General features: G+C 41.7%; 1 protein-coding gene across 3 annotated transcripts in view; it reads right to left on the reverse strand.

Annotated features, from left to right (window-relative positions):
• Nucleotides 1–14,541: 14,541 nt before the first annotated feature.
• BEND4 (BEN domain containing 4) overlaps nt 14,542–21,646 on the reverse strand; it is a 34,255-nt gene continuing 27,150 nt past the window's right edge. For 2 of the 3 annotated variants that reach the window (XM_025887621.2, XM_073891584.1), the window contains one exon: nt 14,542–20,110. In XM_025887621.2, the coding sequence (XP_025743406.1) occupies nt 19,893–20,110 (218 nt within the window). In that variant the 3' untranslated portion in view covers nt 14,542–19,892. The remainder of the gene's footprint in view (nt 20,111–21,646) is intronic. The other variant, XM_073891585.1, reaches the window with a different exon arrangement.

Here is a 21,646-nt window from a genome sequence, read left to right on the forward strand (position 1 = left end):
TAAAAGCAGCTCGGGAGAAGAGATATGTAACCTACAATGGTAGAAACATTAGATTGGCAACAGACCTATCCACAGAGACCTGGCAGGCCAGAAAGGACTGGCATGATATCTTCAGAGCACTAAACGAGAAAAATATGCAGCCAAGAATACTATATCCAGCTAGGCTGTCATTGAAAATAGAAGGAGAGATAAAAAGCTTCCAGGACAAACAAAAACTAAAGGAATTTGCAAACACGAAACCAGCCCTCCAAGAAATATTGAAAGGGGTCCTCTAAGCAAAGAGAGAGCCTAAAAGCAGCATAGACCAGAAAGGAACACAGACAGTATACAGTCACAGTCACCTTACAGGCCATACAATGGCACTAAATTCATACCTTTCAATAGTTACCCTGGATGTAAATGGGCTAAATGTTCCAATCAAAAGACACAGGCTATCAGATTGGATTAACAAACAAGACCCATCGATATGCTGTCTGCAAGAGACTCATTTTAGACCCAAAGACACCCCCAGATTGAAAGTGAGGGAGTGGAAAACAATTTACCATGCTAATGGACACCAAAAGAAAGCTGGGGTGGCAATCCTTATATCAGACAAATTAGATTTTAAAACAAAGACTGTAATAAGAGATGAGGAAGGACACGATATGCTACGTTAAAGGGTCTATCCAACAAGAAGATCTAACAATTGTAAATATCTATGCCCCTAACGTGGGAGCAGCCAATTATATAAGGCAATTAATAACAAAAGCAAAGAAACACATTGACAACAATACAATAATAGTGGGGGACTTTAGGGGCGCCTGGGTGGCTCAGTTGGTTAAGCGACTGCCTTCGGCTCAGGTCATGATCCTGGAGTCCCGGGATTGAGTCCCACATCGGGCTCCCTGCTGAGCAGGGAGTCTGCTTCTCCCTCTGACCCTCTTCCCTCTCGTGCTCTCTATCTCTCATTCTCTCTCTCTCTCAAATAAATAAAATCTTAAAAAAAAAAATAGTGGGGGACTTTAACACCCCCCTAACTGAAATGGACAGATCATCTAAGCAAAAGATCAACAAGGAAATAAAGACTTTAAACAACACACTGGACCAAATGGACTTCACAGACATATTCAGAACATTCCATCCCAAAGCAATGGAATACACATTCTTCTCTAGTGCCCATGGAACATTCTCCAGAATAGATCACATCCTAGGTCACAAATCAGGTCTCAACCGGTACCAAAAGATTGGGATTATTCCCTGAAAATTTTAGACCACAGTGCTTTGAAACTAGAACTCAATCACAAGAGGAAAGTTGGAAAGAACTCAAATACATGGAGGCTAAAGAGCATCCTACTAAAGAATGAATGGGTCAACCAGGAAATTAAAGAAGAATTCAAAAAATTCATGGAAACCAATGAAAATGAAAACACAACTGTTCAAAATCTTTGGGATACAGCAAAGCAGTCCCGAGAGGAAAGTATATAGCAATACAAGCCTTTCTCAAGAAACAAGAAAGGTCTCAAATACACAACCTAACCCTACACCTAAAGGAGCTGGAGAAAGAACAGCAAATAAAGCCTAAACCCAGCAGGAGAAGAGAAATAATAAAGATCAGAGCAGAAATCAATGAAATAGAAACCAAAAGAACAGTAGAACAGATCAACAAAACTAGGAGCTGGTTCTTTGAAAGAATTAACAAGAGTGATAAACCGCTGGCCAGACTTATCAAAAAGAAAAAAGAAATGACCCAAATCAACAAAATCATGAATGAAAGAGGAGAGATCACAACCAATACCAAAGTCATACAAACAACTATAAGAACATATTATGAGCAACTCTATGCCAGCAAATTAGATAACCTGGAAGAAATGGGTGCATTCCTAGAGATGTATCAACTACCAAAATTGAACCAGGAAGAAATAGAAAACCTGAACAGACCTATAACCACTAAGGAAATTGAAGCAGTCATCAAAAATCTCCCAACAAACAAAAGCCCAGGGCCAGATGGCTTCCCAGGGGAATTCTACCAAACATTTCAAGAAGAATTAATACCTATTCTCCTGAAAGTGTTCCAAAAAATAGAAATGGAAGGAAAACTTCCAAACTCATTTTATGAGGCCACCATTACCTTGATCCCCAAACCAGACAAAGACCCCATCAAAAAGGAGAATTACAGACCAATATCCTTGATGAACATGGATGCAAAAATTCTCACCAAAATACTAGCCAATAGGATCCAACAGTACATTAAAAGGATTATTCACCATGATCAAGTGGGATTTATCCCTGGGCTGCAAGGCTGGTTCAACATCCGCAAATCAATCAACGTGATACAATACATTAACAAAAGAAAGAACAAGAGTCATATGATCCTCTCAATAGATGCAGAAAAAGCATTTGACAAAGTACAGCATCCTTTCTTGATCAAAACTCTTCAGAGTATAGGGATAGAGGGTACATACCTCAATATCATAAAAGCCATCTATGAAAAACCTACAGTGAATATCATTCTCAATGGGGAAAAGCTGAGAGCTTTCCCCCTAAGGTCAGGAACGCGGCAGGGATGTCCACTCTCACCACTGCTCTTCAACATAGTATTAGAAGTCCTAGCCACAGCAATCAGACAACAAAAAGAAATCAGAGGCATCCAAATTGGCAAAGAGGAAGTCAAACTCTCACTCTTTGCAGATGATATACTTTATGTGGAAAACCCAAAAGACTCCACCCCAAAACTGCTAGAACTCATACAGAAATTCAGTAAAGTGGCAGGATATAAAATCAATGCACAGAAATCAGTGGCATTCCTATACACCAACAACAAGACAGGAGAGAGACAAATTAAGGAGTCGATCCCATTTACAATTGCACCCAAAACCATAAGATACCTAGGAATAAATCTAACCAGAGGCAAAGGATCTGTACTCAGAAAACTATAAAATACTCATAAAAGAAACTGAGGAAGACACAAAGAAATGGAAAAACGTTCCATGCTCATGGATTGGAAGAACAAACATTGTGAAGATGTCAATGCTACCTAGAGCAATCTACACATGCAATGCAATCCCCATCAAAATACCATCCACCTTTTTCAAAGAAATGGAACAAATAATCCTAAAATTTGTATGGAGCCAGAAGAGATCCCGAATAGCCAGAGGAATCTTGAAAAAGAAAAGCAAAGGTGGCGGCATCACAATTCCGGACTTCCAGCTCTATTACAAAGCTGTCATCATCAAGACAGTAGGTACTGGCACAAAAACAGACACATAGATCAATGGAACAGAATAGAGAGCCCAGAAATGGACCCTCAACTCTATGGTCAACTAATCTTCGACAAAGCAGGAAAGAATGTCCAATGGCAAAAAGACAGTCTCTTCCACAAATGGTGTTGGGAAAATTGGACAGCCACATGCAGAAGAATGAAACTGGACCATTTCCTTACACCACACACAAAAATAGACTCCAAATGGTTGAAAGACCTAAATGTGAGACAGGAGTCCATCCAAATCCTAAAGGAGAACACAGGCAGCAACCTCTTCGACCTCAGCCACAGCAACTTCTTCTTAGAAACATTGCCAAAGGCAAGGGAAGCAAGGGCAAAAATGAACTATTGGGATTTCACCAAGATAAAAAGCTTTTGCACAGCAAAAGAAACAGTCCACAAAACCAAAAGACGAACCAACAGAATGGGAGAAAATATTTGCAAATGACATATCAGATAAAGGGCTAGTATCCAAAATCTATAAAGAACTTATCAAACTCAACACCCAAAGAACAAATAATCCAATCAAGAAATGGGCAGAAGACATGAACATTTTTCCAAATAAGACATCCAAATGGCCAACAGACACATGAAAAAGTGCTCAACATCGCTCGGCATCAGGGAAATCCAAATCAAAACCTCAATGAGATACCACCTCACACCCGTCAGAATGGCTAAAATTAACAAGTCAGGAAATGACAGATGTTGGTGGGGATGTGAAGAAAGGGGAACCCTCCTACACTGCTGGTGGGAATGCAAGCTGGTGCAGCCACTCTGGAAAACACTATGGAGGTTCCTCAAACAGTTGAAAATAGAGCTACCATACGATCCAGCAATTGCACTACTGGGTATTTACCACAAAGATACAAATGTAGGGATCCGAAGGGGTACGTGCACCCCAATGTTTATAGCAGCAATGTCCACAATAGCCAAACTGTGGGAAGAGCCAAGATGTCCATCGACAGATGAATGGATAAAGAAGATGTGGTATATATATATAATATATATATAATGGAATATTATGCAGCCATCAAAAGGAATGAGATCTTGCCATTTGCAATGACGTGGATGGAACTGGAGGGTATTATGCTGTGCGAAATAAGTCAATCAGAGAAAGACATGTATCATATGACCTCACTGATATGAGGAATTCTTAATCTCAGGAAACAAACTGAGGGTTGCTGGAGTGGTGGGGGGTGGGAGGGATGGGGTGGCTGGGTGATAGACATTGGGGAGGGTATGTGCTATGGTGAGCGCTGTGAATTGTGCAAGACTGTTGAATCACAGCTCTGTACCTCTGAAACAAATAATGCAATATATGTTACGAAAAAAAAAGAAGAAGAAGATAGCAGGAGGGGAAGAATGAAGAGGGGGAAATCGGAGGGGGAGACGAACTATGAGAGACAATGGACTCTGAGAAACAAACTGAGGGTTCTAGAGGGGAGGGGGTGGGGGGATGGGTTAGCCTGGTGGTGGGTATTAAAGAGGGCACGTTCTGCGTGGAGCACTGGGTGTTATGCACAAACAATGAGTCATGGAACACTACATCCAAAACTAATGATGTAATGTATGGTGATTAACATAACAATAAAAAATAAAAAATAAAAAATAAAAAATGTTTTCTTACTTTTAAAATTAATGGATAGTTGATGGTTTAAAGGAAAAATAATTATATATTGTGCTATAGGATATATATCAAATGTGAACTAAAATATATAGCAACAAGGGAAGGGAAGGAAAAATAAAATAAAACTTTATTTTAAGGCAGACCATGATAAGTTAAAGATGTAGATCGTAAATCATCAAGCAACCACTAACACACACCAAGAGGTACAGCTAATTATAAGCCAAGAGTGAAAATAAAGTAGAGTCGTAATAAATACTCAATCCAAAACAAGGCAGTAAACAAGGAACGAAGAAGAGACAAAACACAAATAAGATGTCAGCTTTAATTCTTACTTTAACTCAAAGAGGTAGATATCATTTTACAAATAAGGAAACAAAAACTCAGAGAGCTTTAAATGACTTGTCAAAAGTGACACAGCCAGGATGTCCTGGGGCTTGGATTTCAATCCGGGTTCCAGGTCTTCCAAGGTTTGTGCATTTTATTGAGGGCCAAGGCATGGCAACATTGTATCATGTGTGCATTCTAGCTACTTAGGTGTGTAGAGTAATTTGGGAGAACTAAACCAATGTCTTCACCATTTGTGCATACGATTGCCATTTCAGTTTCTGCACGCCTATTTAACCCAAATGTATTTGCACTTTTCAAAGGACAGTGAAGCTACACAGGGTTATTTCTTGAGTGTTTTCCTGTCTGTCTTCACTCTCCGTCATGGGTGGGGACATGCCTCGATCCCCTATAACTGAGGGAGTGGCCTGAGAAGGCTCCACGGCACTGTCTCGCTGACCACAGTTAGGACGGCTTAAATTATTTCCCACAAACCTCTTCAAATCTTTACAAGCTTTTTGCTCTGTTCATCATCTAGGCATATACATACATGTAAGCCCAGTACACTAACACGTTAGAAAATATTTTGGAGCTGCACACAAAATGCTAGCTACTGTGCTAGGTAAAAAATACAAAAAGGCAAAAAAAGATCAATTATGTCCCCTGACATCATAGAGCTAAAAATCTCCTGAGGTGTACAAATGATACAAAAAGTCCCACAAATATGTAATTATAAGGTTGTCCTAAGTGCTTTGAAGCCACAGAATGCCCTGATAGATAACAGGATGACCCATTTGCTACCCCCACCTCATCCTGAGTATTATTACCATGGTAATGCTGCTTGTTTTCCTTTCAGATTTCCAGGATACTCCTGTGGCTATTCACTGTTATCCACAAATTCAATGGGAATAGCCATTTTTTCCTTTACCAAGCGGACTGAGGACTTTGAAACTATCACAAAGCCACCGAGCCAGAAGTTGACAATAAGTAATATAGTTTAGTAATAAAACAATTCTTTCAACTTTAGCATGCTTGGACGCAAGCGATTTTTTTCCACAAGGTATTTCTAGTGTAGTCTCTTGAGTAGGAAGGGCTGTCGCCTGCAATTATTTTGAAAGTTATTCAACCTTTCCTTTCCCCTCTGCTAAAAGAACAATAATTTTTAAGAGTAAATATTCAACTAGGAGTTTTTCATTATAACACAGGCTTTAACCATAGGATTTCAGAAGGAAACACTTCAGGCACTCCATTAACCAATGGGTGTGGAAGACTTTATTTTTTTAATTTTTATTTATTTTAGAGGGAGTGCGAGCAGGGAGAGGGGCACAGAGAGAGCCCCATGCAGACTCCGCGCTGAGCATGGAGCCTGAGGCGGGGCTCGATCCCAGGACCCTGAGATCATGACCTGAGCTAAAACCAAGAGTCAGATGCTCAACGGACTGAGCCACCCAGGCACCCGGGTGTGGACAACTGTATGCTGTAACCCACGTAACCCACAGCATGTAAGCCGCACACCCAGATCCTACTTCATTCCTCATGAGGTGTGTCCTGGAGAAACTGAGCCAGGCTTGGCGCGTTGGGAGCCCACCTCCCTGTCTCACAAGACCAGATCTCGCAGGGGCTACTTTTGATTCTCTCCCACCACAGCCCACTGGCTGGAGCCCACTGGCTGGGGTAGCTGGTGAGAAAGCTGCCCTCGTGTGGTTTTGAAAAGATCCCAGTTCTCTTGCCCCATAGCCTCTCTCTTCTCTGGTAAGAGGGAGCTGGAGACCCGAGGGTAGGGCCTAGGGCTGACCGCTTGCATGGGGCCCAGCCCATACTACATAATACATGCTTAAAAAAGAAAAAAGGAAAAGGGAAAATAAAAGGAAACAGAAAACAAAATGGGCGTTTGGCTTCAGATAGCTCCAAGGGGAGACAGAACTAGTTTTTGTTAGTTGTTGGGTAAGAACCAGAGCGGGAAGAGACCAAAAGCAATGATTTTAAAAAGCACTGGATCATTATCTGGTTACTTGTTTGTAAAAGTAGCTTTATTTTAGGAATGAATTTGAGTGGCCGGATTTTAAATATTCTCCCCAAGTATTTTCATGGTTGGGCACTTAGTACCTAGGCAATAGAAACATCTGCTCGCTGAACAGATATGACAGTACGGAGTAGAGGCACTCAGACAGCTCCATTTGCCTTTCTGATTAGAGCAGAGGGAAGGAGGGAAGGCAGGGACATGTGGGGAATGATGTGGGTGGCTGAGTCTGCAGCGTGAGCCTGTCTGCAATGTAAATGGGCAGGTTTGTCTGGCTAACAAAATGGGAAGGACTGTTTCTGGCACCGAATAATTGTCCTTCAAAAATGTTCCTTTATAAATATTTTTATTAGTATCCTATAAAGTTTTTAATATTAAAGAACCCACCAGATTGAAGCTTGGCAGAATTCTGAGAAGGTACATCCATTCATTTTTAGGGTATCATGGGAAAACAAAGCTGCTTTGTTTCAATAATGATGTAGCACAATGCTTTTTTAATAGTGGAATTTTCCATTTTGAAAATGGCTCATCCATTTGTCTTTCTAATACCCTCTTTCCAGACTAATAATTTGGCCATTTCATTTTAATATTTTAGAGCAGTATATTTTACTCCCAAGTCTTTCCTATGTAGCCAACAAGTGCTCTCAGGAGAAATGAAGAACTGTAAGAGAAGCTATCAAGGAAAAGGTGGTTCTGAGCAGAGGAGAAGAAGGTTCTAGATTAAGACTTCTTATAACACGGAGACCACGGATAAGCTATAGGGAATTCAAGGATCCCTGGGAATGCCCTGGAAAATCCCGAGTGTCTGTTCGTCTAGGGAGAAAGTCCCTAGTTTTTATAGGATACTCAGAGTGGTCCTGACCCAAAAGGGTTAGAATCCTCTTGTAATATGAATCAACAGTAGATTGAGTTACACTGCGGTTACAAACTAAACTTGAGGTCTTGGTAGCTTAAAACCACACTTGGTTCTCACTCCTTATGTTACTTCCTCTAGCTCCTGTCAGACAACCGACACTTGAGCTCTCTCTGCTCAAAGGCTCATAGGTCGGATCCCAGAGAGGGAAGGAATCAAGGAATCGGGTCCCCCGGACATCACATGTCCGTAGCTCTGGGCAAGTGCCTCACTTTTCCTTATCCATCAGATTCTTACCCTCATTGCAGGCAAAGAGGGGACAAAACCCTGGTGGGGAAGTGACAGCAAGGTTGAGAAGACAGAATCTATGGATAAGTTGGAACAGAGACTTTGAAACGTTTTTGTGAGTATGGGGCAGGGACGGGGGCAATGGTGATAGGAAGGGGTAAGGGAGGTGTCTTATTTCTGAAGAGAGATTTTGAACACTACTATTTACATTCCAGGAAGCATTCTAATATACTTATTATCTGTACTTCACTTATTTCCAAATAGAAATAGCTTTTAATAATAAAGCACTGTTACAATAAATTTTCAAAGATAAATGCAAAGACAAGAACAGAAAAAATGGTTGACGGTGGTAGGGAATAAACATACTAGAGAAGCTGAGCTACAGGAAGATACAACAGAGATACAATTTAACACTGGGCTTCCTGGCAGCCAAGGCGATAAGAAGTTTGCACAAGTGGTTGTAAAACCACGGTTCCATTATTTTGATATTCATTTAGGCACTGCTAGTCAATAGGTGCATGGACTTGAGAAAGTTACTAGAATTTTCTGGGCCTTACTTCTCCTTAAGTGATGGTAATTCCTGTTCCATAGAAGATCTTTAAATTCCTTCTATCTGTAACTTCTCCATTATTAATGACATTTCAGGAAAAAGGCTTGTTTTATACTTTTCACCAGGATTAGACACTTCTTCATTAAACAAATGTTTATAGTTCCTTGGAGATTCATGAGAATTTTCCTCATTAAATATCCCTAAAGAGAAATGTGACGGAGTCCCCCAATATTTACCAATTCCAGAGCTATCATATATTTCATATATTATGTGCCTAGTTTTGGCTTTGACATTCTTCTGCAGTCACAGAAAAACAGTCTATCCAAAAATACACCAGAAACCGAAAGGGTAATTATTTAGCACAAAATGCTAATAGAAAACACAATACAACCCACAATCAAACACATTATTATGTTTTTTTTTTCAATTGAATTGAAAATGCTTCTGTGTTGCCAGGAAGAAGAATGAATCATTGTCAATGGTACAAAAAAAGAGACAGAGTAGAAGACATTTCATACCTCTGTTCCTCCTATCTCCCCAGGGCCTGAATTTCTCCTTAGAATCTGGCAGAGGCTGAAGAGTCTCTGTTTTTATTTTTTTTTAAGATTTTCTTTTCTATTTATTTATTTGACAGAGAGACAGCGAGAGAGGGAACACAAGCAGGGGGAGTGGGAGAGGGAGAAGCAGGCTTCCTGCAGAGCAGGGAGCCCGATACGGGGCTCGATGCAGGGCTCGATCCCAGGACCCCGGGATCATGACCTGAGCCGAAGGCAGACGCTTAATGACTGAGCCACCCAGGCGCCCCTGTTTTTAGTCTCTTATTGTTGGGAAGAGGACCCTAGGTTTTAAAAAATGCCGGTATTTATAGTTCTGTGTTCTGGTCCCTTTGCTGTTCTTCAACCACACAGCCTACTGTTGGTTATTCATTTTCATTATTGGTATTCTTAAGTATTTTTGTGCTTTGATGAATTTTGATTTTGATGACTAAAGAAAGTAAAAAAGATCAGGATCAATCTGGTCTATAACATTTTTGGGAAATGGGAATGAATGTTTATCTTAAAGCTGTATTTCAAAACCACTGCATAAGCCAATTTATTAAAATTTGACATTTGATAAGTACAAAGACTCAGATTCTATTTTCAGACGTATTTCATTCTACCTTACTGATGACTGATTGACTGAAGCATTGTTTCTTAAACATCAAGACCAATGCATCCAGAGGGCTGTTAGCAGAGGCACTGAGACCGTGTCTCTAATGAGCTTTAACACTGAAGCCGAACCAAGCCTCACTGGGGACCCAGAAATTGCACCGATATTCATCTGTGCCTTCTTTTCAGGATTTCACGTGGCAAGTCTTCTCAGACCAAATCGAGACAGAGAGAGTACCGTTTGACCAGCCAGAGCTGGGTAGAGGTAAGAGGTAGTTGCTGTCTTAGCCTCATCGTTGCAACTTTTTTTCTCAGTCTTTCAGATACTACCTTCAAAGACGAGTTTTACCGAAGTAGGTAAAAGCTCTGCTTCTTACCTGCAGTTGGACCGCCCGGATGGGTGCGGTGGCTTCACCACTTCGGCACGACTAGCTCTGTCATCTTGGGAACTTCTGTCAGTTTATTCATCCAGAGAGGGGGGACAATATTACTTTATGTCATAGACTCATAAAGAAGATGCAGCGTGATCATGTTAGTGAAACACTTAACCTGCTGACTAAATAAATGTCAACTATTCCAATTTCCTAGGAATTACAAGGTCATTGATGGAAAGATGTCAACTCTCAGGATTCCAATGAGGCGGAACCCAAGAGCTCTTTTTTTTTATTAAAAGATTTTATTTATGTATTTGAGAGAGAGAATGAGATGGAGCATGAGAGGGGGAAGGGTCAGAGGGAGCAGCAGACTCCCCGCTGAGCAGGGAGCCCGACGCGGGACTCGATCCCAGGACTCCAGGATCATGACCTGAGCCGAAGGCAGTCGCCCAACCAACTGAGCCACCCAGGCGCCTGGAACCCAAGGGCGCTTAGGACCATCAGACTAGTCTCCATGATCCTGTCAGTTGTGCCTCCCACCTTCCCTTTCTCCTTTCTCCCGGCTCGGTGTCCCAGGATGCTGACTTGTATGGCTATGAATGTGTTCCCGGCCTTCTGGTTTCCAGATGCTTTCAGCTGGAGGGGAGCGGCAGCAGGGGACAGAAAAGAGGAGGGCGGTCAGGGTGCTGATTCCTCCCGCTCTGGCCCCACAGGCTCTGCCAAGTCTAACGGGGCTTCTTACAGGGAGATCATGTTTCCTGGTGAGACTTCTCCACACAGTCCTAATTCCAGTGCCACCAATCACTCACTTGGTCTGCCCCTCCTGGCTGACACCCCCCTGCTGGTGCCGGGTCTGGACACTACACTCCCTCGGAGCTGCAGTCTGACCCGCCCACACCTTCTTACCGAATATTTCTTCTTCCTTCTTCCTTTATATTAAACACTCCTCAAATGCACGGGGCCATCTGTTTGCTGACAGACTGCCTGAAACACCAGGTGTGTACCACCAGGACTGTGTCTATGTGGGGTCTGAACAGCGGCTTTGGCGGGGAGGAGGAAAAGAGAAAACAAGAATAATTCAGCAAGGACTCAGGAGTACCATAAATCATATGAACCAATCTTGCCCTGAATTGGCATGTGCTTTGGCAGAGACCGTCAGCTTGAGCTATCTCAGTAGGTCAGAGACACAGGCTCAGTGGCATGGTCTCTCGTTTTGTGCGGGAGTAAGCTTTTTGAATATAGCTTTATTCGGAGGAACAAGTTGCACAGTGGAACTTGGGGTTTTCTCGTAATTCATAATAGGTCTTTGTCATTTTCCTCCAAATAGGGATCCAGCCATGGGTGGTATCGCTTTGGTTCTTGGGACGTGATGCTTGAAATAGTGCCAGGCACATCGGGTTCTCCATACATCTACTGTGTGAATGATAATCAACTTTAAAGGGATTGTATCATAATACGTTTGGTTTCTTCATTATGTAAACCGTGCACTGAGCAGCATACTCTAAAATTGACCTACCTGGTATTTTGACTACTCAGAATAGTTCTTATAAATGGAGCCCTAGAAAAGTGGCCTTCTTTGGCTTCTTTCATTCTTCCCGGGTCCGTTCATGTTGTAGGAGGTGTTGCTGTTTCACTCCTTCTTTATGGCTGAATAATATTCCATTGTGTGGCTACACATTACACATTTTTTTTTTTAACGCCACATTTTGTTTATCCGTTCATCAATTGATGGACATTGTTTCCACTTTTTGGCCATTATCAAGAATGGTCCTGTGAACATCTGTATGCAACATAGGTATATGAGTAGAATTGCTGGGTCACATATTGACTCTTAATGTTTCAAGCAACTGCCAGACTGTTTTTCAAAATGCACCATTTTACATTCCTACCAGCAAGGTATGAAGGTTTCAATAGCTCTATATCTTTGCCAGCATTTGTTATTGTGTATTTTCACTGTAGCGATCCTAGTGAAGTGGTATTCCATTGTGGTTTGATTTACAACTCCCTAATAACTAATGATGTTAAGCATCTTTTCATGTGCGTATTGGTCATTTATACATCTTTCTTGGAGAATGTGTATTCATTCTTTGCCCACTTTTAATTGGGCTGTTTTTATTGTTGAGTTATGAGTTCTATATACTCTGACTACAAGTCTCTTATCAGATATATGACTTGCAAATATTTTCTCCTAGTTTGTGGGTTGTCTTTTCGTTCTTCATAGTGTTGTTCTCTGAAGTCCAGTTAATCTTATTTTTTTCAATGTTGCTTATGCTTTTGGGTTTCAAATTGAAGATGCTATTTCCTAATCCAAGATCATGAAAATTTAATACTATGGTTTCTTCTAAAAGTTCTGTAATTTTAGCTCTTTCATTTAGGTCTATCATCCACTTTGATTCATTTTTTGCATACGGTTTTGAGGTAGAGGTCCCAACTACATTTTTTTTTAAGTAGTCTCTACCCCAAACGTGTGGCTTGAACTCTCGTCCCCAAGATCAAGAGTTGCAAACTCTACCTACTGAGGCAGCCAGACAACCCTCCAACTGCATTTTTTAAAAGATTTATTTTGAGAGAGCGAGCACATACGCGTGAGTGGGGGGAGGAGCAGAGGGAGAGGGACAAGCAGACTCTGCACTGACCTCAGACCCTGACGCAGGGCTCGACCCCTGGGACCTGGGATCATGACCTGAGCTGAAACTAAGTCAGACACTCAACTGATTGAGCCACCCAGGTGCCCCCAACTGCATTTGTTCTGATGAGATCATATCATGTGGCCCCACCACCTTTTGTTGAAAAGACTATTCTTTCCCCATTCAACTGTCTGGCATTTTGTTAACAATCAACTGAACAAAAATGTAAGGATGTCTATCTGTTGGCTATGTGCGCTTCCCGCATTTCCATATGAATTTTAGGATCAGCTTATCAATTTCTGCAAAGAATTCTCCTGAGATTTGGATAGGCATTGCAATGAATCTGTAGATCATTTCCAGGAGTATTGCCATCTTAATATTGTATTAAGTCTTGCACTCCATTATCGTTATTTTTAGATCTTTTAAAATTCCTTCCATTGATGTTTTACAGTTTCCAGTGTACAGGTCTGGCACTTATTAAATTTATTCTTAAGTATATTCTTCTTTCCAATATTATTATAAGTAGAATTGTCCTTAAATTCATTTTCAAATTGTCTGTTGCTGGTGTATAGAAATACAATTGATTTTTGAATATTGATCTTATATCTTGCAACCTGGATGAATTTGTTCCTAATACTTTTTCAAGTATTTAAATCTGAAGCTTTACCCTGTGTGTCTGGGGTTAATATTCAAAATATTTGAGAACATTTGTAGGTTTGAAAATATTTAAAAACTCAAAGTTACTTAACAATCTTCTTTTAATGTTTCAGAATAATAATTTAAATTCCATTTTAATTGACATCCCAATGGAAACCCAAATTATTTGGACTAAATTACTGCTTTCATCCAAAACACCTGGTTGAAATGTTGCATCTTCTAGTGAAAAAAATCACATCTTTAGACTTTCCCTAAAATGAAACGTCTTTTTAGTTTTTACTTAGTCTGATTTATGAAATGACATTTACCCAATTTTATAATTCTATAATGGCTGTCAGATTCATATTTTATGTAATAACTACATGTGGGAAGCCACAATCATGCCACTTTATTTAGCCATAACTATTCTGGTTTTGTACTCAGATCACTGTTCAAAAACCATAAACAATCAACATTTGTTCATTTTTAAAGGTCATGAGTAGCAGCTGTAGGATTTTTTCCTCCCCAACAGAAGGGTGCCGTCACATAGGAAACAGGCTGTGTGAAGTGCGAACATACAGAAAAACAAAGGGTAGAAGTCCTCTCGGCTCCCACGCTACTCTCCATCATCACTGCTTGTCCTTCTCGGTCACGAGATCAAATGACTTTTTTGGATGATTTCTGATCCATTCCCTGACATAACTTGAGTATCTTTTATTTGAGTTTTAAGTATATAGTATTTTCTTGGCATTCAGAGATAAGCAGAAAAGCCTTAGCTTCAGGGGGCATAAGGTTCTTTAAAAAAAAACAAACAAACAGAAAAGCTTCTTCAATGAATTGGAGAAAGATGCAGAAACACTTAACAGAGACTTGACATTTATTGTGCAATTTTATCTCCAACAGAACATGTGGCATTCTAGAGGTATATGAGGTAATAAAATCAATACTCCAATTAGAACACCTGAAATAACTGGCTCTAGTAACAAATGTTTCTTATAATTAAAAATATTGAATGTTTAAAAAACTCTTATAACATTTTAAGTTCCTAAAAGAAATGTGCCTAACACTTAAAAAATGACTTACTTTTCTATATAAATTGTTCACAAAAAAATCTTGCTATTCTATATTACACTATGCATTTATAGTTTTATTAACATATCCCTAGTGGGTATTAATTCTACACAGTACAATCAAATAGAAATTATTCATAGAGAATCAACAAGACTCCAACAATAAAAATATTAGGATCAATGGATTTGTCACAGTTTCTCCACAAGTGTTCATCATAGAAAATAGAGTAAAGGCAAGTTGGCCCCAGTGTTAGGCTGCTACATGAAGTTCCAGAGAGGAGAGACAGAGAGGTGATGCTTACATTGGGCAGAGTCGGGCTGGACCAGTGACCTTGAACGTTTCAGGACCCATCTCACGGTCTAGCATGCCCTGTTCCCAAGAAATACAAGCCAGGCCCGCATGGCCTGGCAGGCTCTTGAACTTAAACACAGCCAAGGAGATGTTAACGCCATCACGACAGGAAAGAACCGACAGATTACTGTATTTTCCTACAAAATCTTCACAACAGTTCTCACAGTGGCATCATAAATGAAATCCCTCTCTTCCAAACCAGACTTACCAATTCTAAGGCTACAAATACAACAAATGTGAAAAAGTGAATGAAACATTAGCTAACTGATGCCCAGTGCCATTTCTAACACGTAGGAGTTCCCAAAGATTATCACTTCACTGAGTTCAAATTTTTCTTTTATATCCCTGCATTTTTATACAGGAAACCTATGAAACAAATGTGAACAAATTAGCAATTTTAATTTAGTCACTACTTTAAAACTTTTTCTAGTCTTCAACATGGAATCTTACATAAGTCAAGTCTTACGCACAAACCTGGGCAGTTACCAGAGGAGATATGGTTTATAAGGTCCTATTTAAGCATCAACATACCTTAAAGGTGGTTTTTAGTAACACAAACACCATCTTTCCCTCGATGGTATAAATTAAACAAAATCCATTCCAAAGTGTTGATGGGTTTTGAGAACTCTGCGTTGACTACTGGGGAAAACTGAACTAGTCACCCTGCTTACTAAGCCCAAAGTAATCCTCTTGTTAGCAGAGCACCTCGGGCAGTGTTTTTATGGATCAACTGGGACAACAGTAACTGGAGGATGGCTGTGCAGATTAAAAGGAGAGAATGCACTAAAGTGCTTAGTAGAGTACCTGCAAAACAAGAACTCAATGACTATCAGCTACAGTTAGTACAGTTGTTGTTGTGAGTGGTTTGGGGGTGGGCCTGAACAGTTTTCCAAAGTGGCCAGCACCCACGTGGCCATTTGTACTGGGGCAATTATTCTGAAGGAGTCTTCTTAGTAGATGTATTTTCATTATAATTTGGGGAACTGTGAGTCAAAGAACACCTAGACCTCGTTATCAGTCAGCTATAGAGGGTCACGAGGAAAGTTAATCTGGCCACCTGTACCACAGAGATTTGGTAAATTTAGAGCTTCAGTAGGCAGACTGACCAAGCTGGTCATTAGGTGAACCAAGTCCAGTCCTCTCAATGTCTCCTGCAACTGAACACACACGGAGGGTGAGAGTGGTCTCTCATGTGCAGACGCTGCCTGTTCTGGTTTTGAACTTTACACACGAAGAAGCTAGTACTGGAGGCTTGGTATTCTTGCACTCAGCTGTCGGATATCAGTCCTTCACTCTCTAAAAAACACGCAAGTGACCTTGCAGAGGTCCATTCAGCTGGGGAGCATTTTCCTACCTTATTCCAAGAGAAGTGATTATTTTTATTCAGTACTTATACGATTGAAAGAAGCCATCGCTGTTTACAAAAATATATCATAATGATACATACCGCTGTTTGGACACATTTACATCAGAGTTCTGACTCAAGCGTTCTAGCTGACGTTTTGCCAAGCAGTTACGGCAAGTGTTGCCACATTAAACATACACCAGCAAGACTTGTGCCATATGTGCAAAATCATTTTCTATTACATTTCTAGAAATTTGTATGAGAGCTGTCAAAAATTATAGATCTGTACTATGAAATGACATAGCACTGAATGAGAAAAGTTAGGTTTAAATCTTTTCTAAAAATAAAGTTATCCAAGAATGAGATCTTTGAACAAATGACTGAAATCTAAGAAAAAACTAAGGAGGTAGTTGGTGGGTATCAGGTTTAGATTCTAGAGCACAGGTTATAGGATAAAATCCAAATGAGGGCAAATGTAGGTTTGCTTTTCTGGAAATCGTGCGTGTTTCATCTCACATGATGCTCCATCCATTTTCTGAGAGCAACAGGAGGGAGGGCAAGACATTTAAAGGTGGTAGGAAAATGTAGAAACCACGAACCTGTAGATTCCCAAGTCTGTATTTTTGTCTAGATTTGGGGAGAACGTCTGATATTACAGGAATAGCTACTGGAGTAAAAAAAAACCATTCCACACATCTGACACGTGGAGTAGTTGGACCAAATACACTCTAACAATTTATACCTCTATAATCCTTATAAATCTCTTAGGTCAATGTGTCTATGACTGATGAAGGGCCAAGAAAGATCCAGAATATAAATTCACCCACTTGCTCACCAGCTGTGAAGTGGCCACATACATCTCCCAATTCCCTCACCAAAGGAGAGGGCAGCAAGTTTTTGCACACTCTGTCATTATCCTCCTACATCCCTAGTGAAACCTTATGAAACACCAATGGTGACAGGAACCCAAACCCTGTGGCGGAAATCAGGAATGCTAACAGAGAGATGCTCAGGTTCCAGGGCTGGATGAAATGTTTTCAAGTAAAAAAGGAAGGTACAAACTTTCAAGTTTACAGATCTCCTCCAAAGCATTTAACACTGGGGCGAGTAAACCGTGAGACTGTGAGCAGTGCAGCTTTAAGAGACTGTGAGAAGCGCGCCTCTAGGAAAACTGCTCCCAGACCAGTGCTCCCCTCCACGGCTTCTGGGCCTACGTCCTCTGATGTGGGTCCCTGGAGGGTTATCCTGAATCCAGTGGAATGGCACCTGGGCCTTCAGGTCAGTTTGAAAAGTAGGCATACTCTTTGTGATGTTTTAATTTGGGGAATCACAAGACACATAAAGACACTCACTGCTGAAGGCTCTTCTGATCGCCGTGCCCATTGAACACCCCTCGAACAGGTAACAATGCCAAGCTGAGCCCTGCGTGTCAGGCCACCCCTGTGACCTCCCTCTCTCATCAAGGACATGGAGCACAGCGGCATCCTGCGCAGCTTTAATTCAACCCATTTTACAACAGTCCTAAAAGGACTCAAGGAGGATTCTACAAGCTGACACGAGACGAAGTTTCCAGTCATGAGCAATCTGTCCAGCTGCCAAAGAAAGGTAGAGAATCAACTCAAGAAAGCAAGCAACACCGTCAGGTCTCCAAAGAGACCAAGAGAAAGGAAGACAGAGCAGGGACAGCATCCGGTCTTCCTGATGGGGAGCTTTTACAACCTTGCTCTGTAGGGGGCACAGCGGTCCCACCACAAGTACGTGAACATCCTTTGCGAGGCCTGATCTGAAAGTGAGGTGGCCATGAGGCCCCCACCCTGAAGCAGCTGGAAAGCTCGGCGGGCCTCACGGACGTGCACGCACCTTCAGGAGAGGAGACGGCACAGTATCTCCTCAGATGCCGTGCTGCACCCCCGGTGAGTGTCAGCGTCTGGCTCAGGCAGTGGGGACACACACACACACACACACACACACACACAGGCAGTGGGGACGGACACACACGGCGGAGAATGTCGTGGACACCTGACCCAGGGCAACTGGTCTTAGGCCACACACACACGGCGGGGAACATCGTGGACACCTGCGGGCCCACAGAGGCAGTGGGGACACACACACACGGCGGAGAACGTTGTGGACACCTGACCCAGGGCAACTGGTCTTAGGCCCCGGGCCCGGGAGACGCATTCGAACTGGCCGTGCAATGCATCTCCACAGTTTGTACGTAAGGAATGCTCCCAAAGACAGTAGTAATTTCACAGATGGAGCTCAACCAATTAAATGGGAGAAAACCAGTGAACTTAGCTAGAGCTTGTAGTTCAAGGGAACATGGCTGGGGGGGGGCAGGAGGGAGGGGCGAAGCAGCAAAACAGTTGGGATGAAACATTTTCATCAGAGACAACAAGAAACAAAAGTTTATGCAAATTTGAAAGATCTACTCAGAGAAAGACCCTCACATTTCAGAGCAATTATAGACAAGCCCATTGCATAGTTGTCAGAATGGCCTTGAAGCTGTATGTATACAATTCCAGAACATCTGGTCAATTCAGTGAATACCATCAGTCACACCACTTGTTTGGTCTTCAGTGCACCAAACAACTAAGTGATTGAAATGCTCATTGCTCAACCCATCACCCTGGCATTGGCGTCAACAAAGTCTGAGGGAAGGCTATGGAACCTGTGGGTCTATGAACCTATGAAATCAAGCATTTAAAAAGGGTTTTGGATCTTTGGAGGTTTCTTGACTGACATAATGAAAACTTACTGTTTGTAAACTCCAGAGATCATGTCATGCCTTTCTGATCAACATGGTAGAATTTTTTTTTTTTTTTTTTTGCCGGGGGGTGGTTCCTAAAATTACTGAAAAAACCCCAGGTGATTTCCAACGAATCATTGTCTAGCAGGGACCCCTTTCTCTTTTTCATACAGACTTTGTCCATGTTGAGACAGCACAGTGTCACTTATCCTACGTCTTTGCTGAAAGTATGAATTCAAGTCTTTGGAAAATATAAAGACAACTTATTTAAAGACGATGTTTGTTCGTTGTCCCTTACAGTAACTCCGTGTCTCTATCTCCTCTACTCTACCCCAGTCTTCTGTGGGAACCAGCTCTGTTCAGGAAGCAGAGCGTACGTGAAGGTTTCAGACAGGTGACCAGCAGCTCCCTATTGTTTTCACCCTCACTGTCTAGCTAGGAATCAATTCAATGCAACTGTGGTTTTTTTCTTTTTATAATCTGAAAGCCTGTTGTAGGTTCCATAGACTTCCCCAACAACCCTACAATGGATTTCTATTTGGGAACTGTGGCAGTAGGTCAGAGACTTAAGGTTTGAGATGTGTCAAGTCTGGCAGAAGGACATGCTTTGGACTCTCAGTTGATGGTAACCGGACATTGACAACTGGAACCATTGAGAGGACCAGCTGCTACAGTGTCCAGATTTTGTCCACTAATCCCCAGACCCATCCTGAGAATTTTTATTGAAGACCTCATCCTGGGAAGCCTGGTGATCGATCCCTTCGTAAAACGAGCCACCATTGTGCAGGAAAGTCCCCACTGCCCGCCCCTGCCGGGCATGCCCCACGGCGTCGCTGAACACTTTGTTGATCTGCTCCTCCGAGGGCATCCACCAGTCTGGGTTGGAGGTACAGTGCATCCTAATGAATTCTGTGGGAATACACAACAATAAAAAGAGAGAGAAAAACAGCTGGTTTTTGCAGAAGATGATGAACAGGCTGCTTACACATTTACAAAAGCTCTATAAGAAAAGCTTTATGGGAAATCCAATGTAATGTTATGATGATGTCACTTCTTAGACTCAACTAATTACGTGTAAGCCTTCTACTCATGTGCAAAAGTAAAAATCATGTTAAGTGAGGTGATCCTCCTAAGGAACATTTGCTATTGAAACGAAAGGTAAATCTGATTTATAAGATGTACTATACATCACGCTTAGTAAAAGTTATGGCGTACATTTCAAACCTATGTCAGTATCTGCTCACATTTTTAGAATGTTCACTATTTCTGGAAACAGCAAATATCATCAGTATGGTATTCTTTAACCAGCTACTAATTTGTAGATTAAGTGCAGCAAGAGAACAAAATCTCAATGGCCGAGAAACTGCCTGAATTTTGGTTCAGAAGAGATTTCCATGTTTTTAACATGTATTATAGGTCATACTTATTTCTCTAATTGGGATATCCGCACATGTACTGACAAATATTTCTTAAATGAGATTTCCCCTAAAGTATTTAATTTCACCAGAAAGCAATTGGCATGCCCAGAAGGGTGAATGTATAAAAAGGAACTCAGACTCCAATGAAACAGACCTAGCCACCCTTTGGGTTGAGCTCACATGATCCTTTCTTCTGTTTTCTCCGGGCATCGGGGCACACACATAACTCCTACCTAGCTATTTTAATATGGACACTTGTAAACTGAAGTGAGCATTTTGGAAAAAGTTCTAAGTCAAACTCTGTTATTTTTGCACAGCTGACTACAAAATAGTCCAAGGTGACTATTATTTACACACAGTTTCTTCTCCAACAATGCTCCCTCTACAAGACAACAGGTCTGGTCGCAGGACTGGATTTGTCTGAAATGACTGCGTGAAATCCCGGCCCTATCTGCCCTTAGGAGAAGCTGAAGCTCTTCGAGTATTTGGACCCCAACAATCTCATGAATTGAACCGTGCCCTTCTCAGCAGGCAGAATCTAGCTTAGCAGAGAAGCAGGGGTATCCCCTTCGATTATGTGCCTGAGGTGGGAGCCTCACTAGCCTCACCGGAGTCCCAGCCCCGGCTGCCTTACTCAAGGGAAAGAACAGTGTTCATTCAGCAACTCATCCTGCAAAACTGCCAGAATCAGATGGCTTAGCCTACAGTGCAGGCCTGGGAAGCACTGAAGGATAACTCCCTATTCCTCTTCTGTCCCCCTCCCATCCCTACTGTATTCTGTAAGTGTCTAATAACTGTTGTAGTTTCCCTCTGTCTGGATCCCCCACTCACATCAACACAGGAAATACAGGCTAACGGATGAGGACGCTGCGACCCTGGGACTCAGAGCAGGTGCTGCTGTGACACCTGTCAACTTCCACTCTCTCCTCGGCATCCGCTGCTGAGATAGGACTTTCTCGGATACTGTGGTAGACTATTAAAAGCTCATTCTGTTGCACAGACAGGACGCATCTTCACAGGCCCTCTT

This window comes from Callorhinus ursinus, unplaced genomic scaffold, assembly GCF_003265705.2.
Source record: "Callorhinus ursinus isolate GAN/ISIS: 27379988/994484 unplaced genomic scaffold, GSC_fseal_2.0 scaffold4, whole genome shotgun sequence".
In the NCBI taxonomy this organism is placed as follows: Eukaryota; Metazoa; Chordata; class Mammalia; order Carnivora; family Otariidae; genus Callorhinus; species Callorhinus ursinus.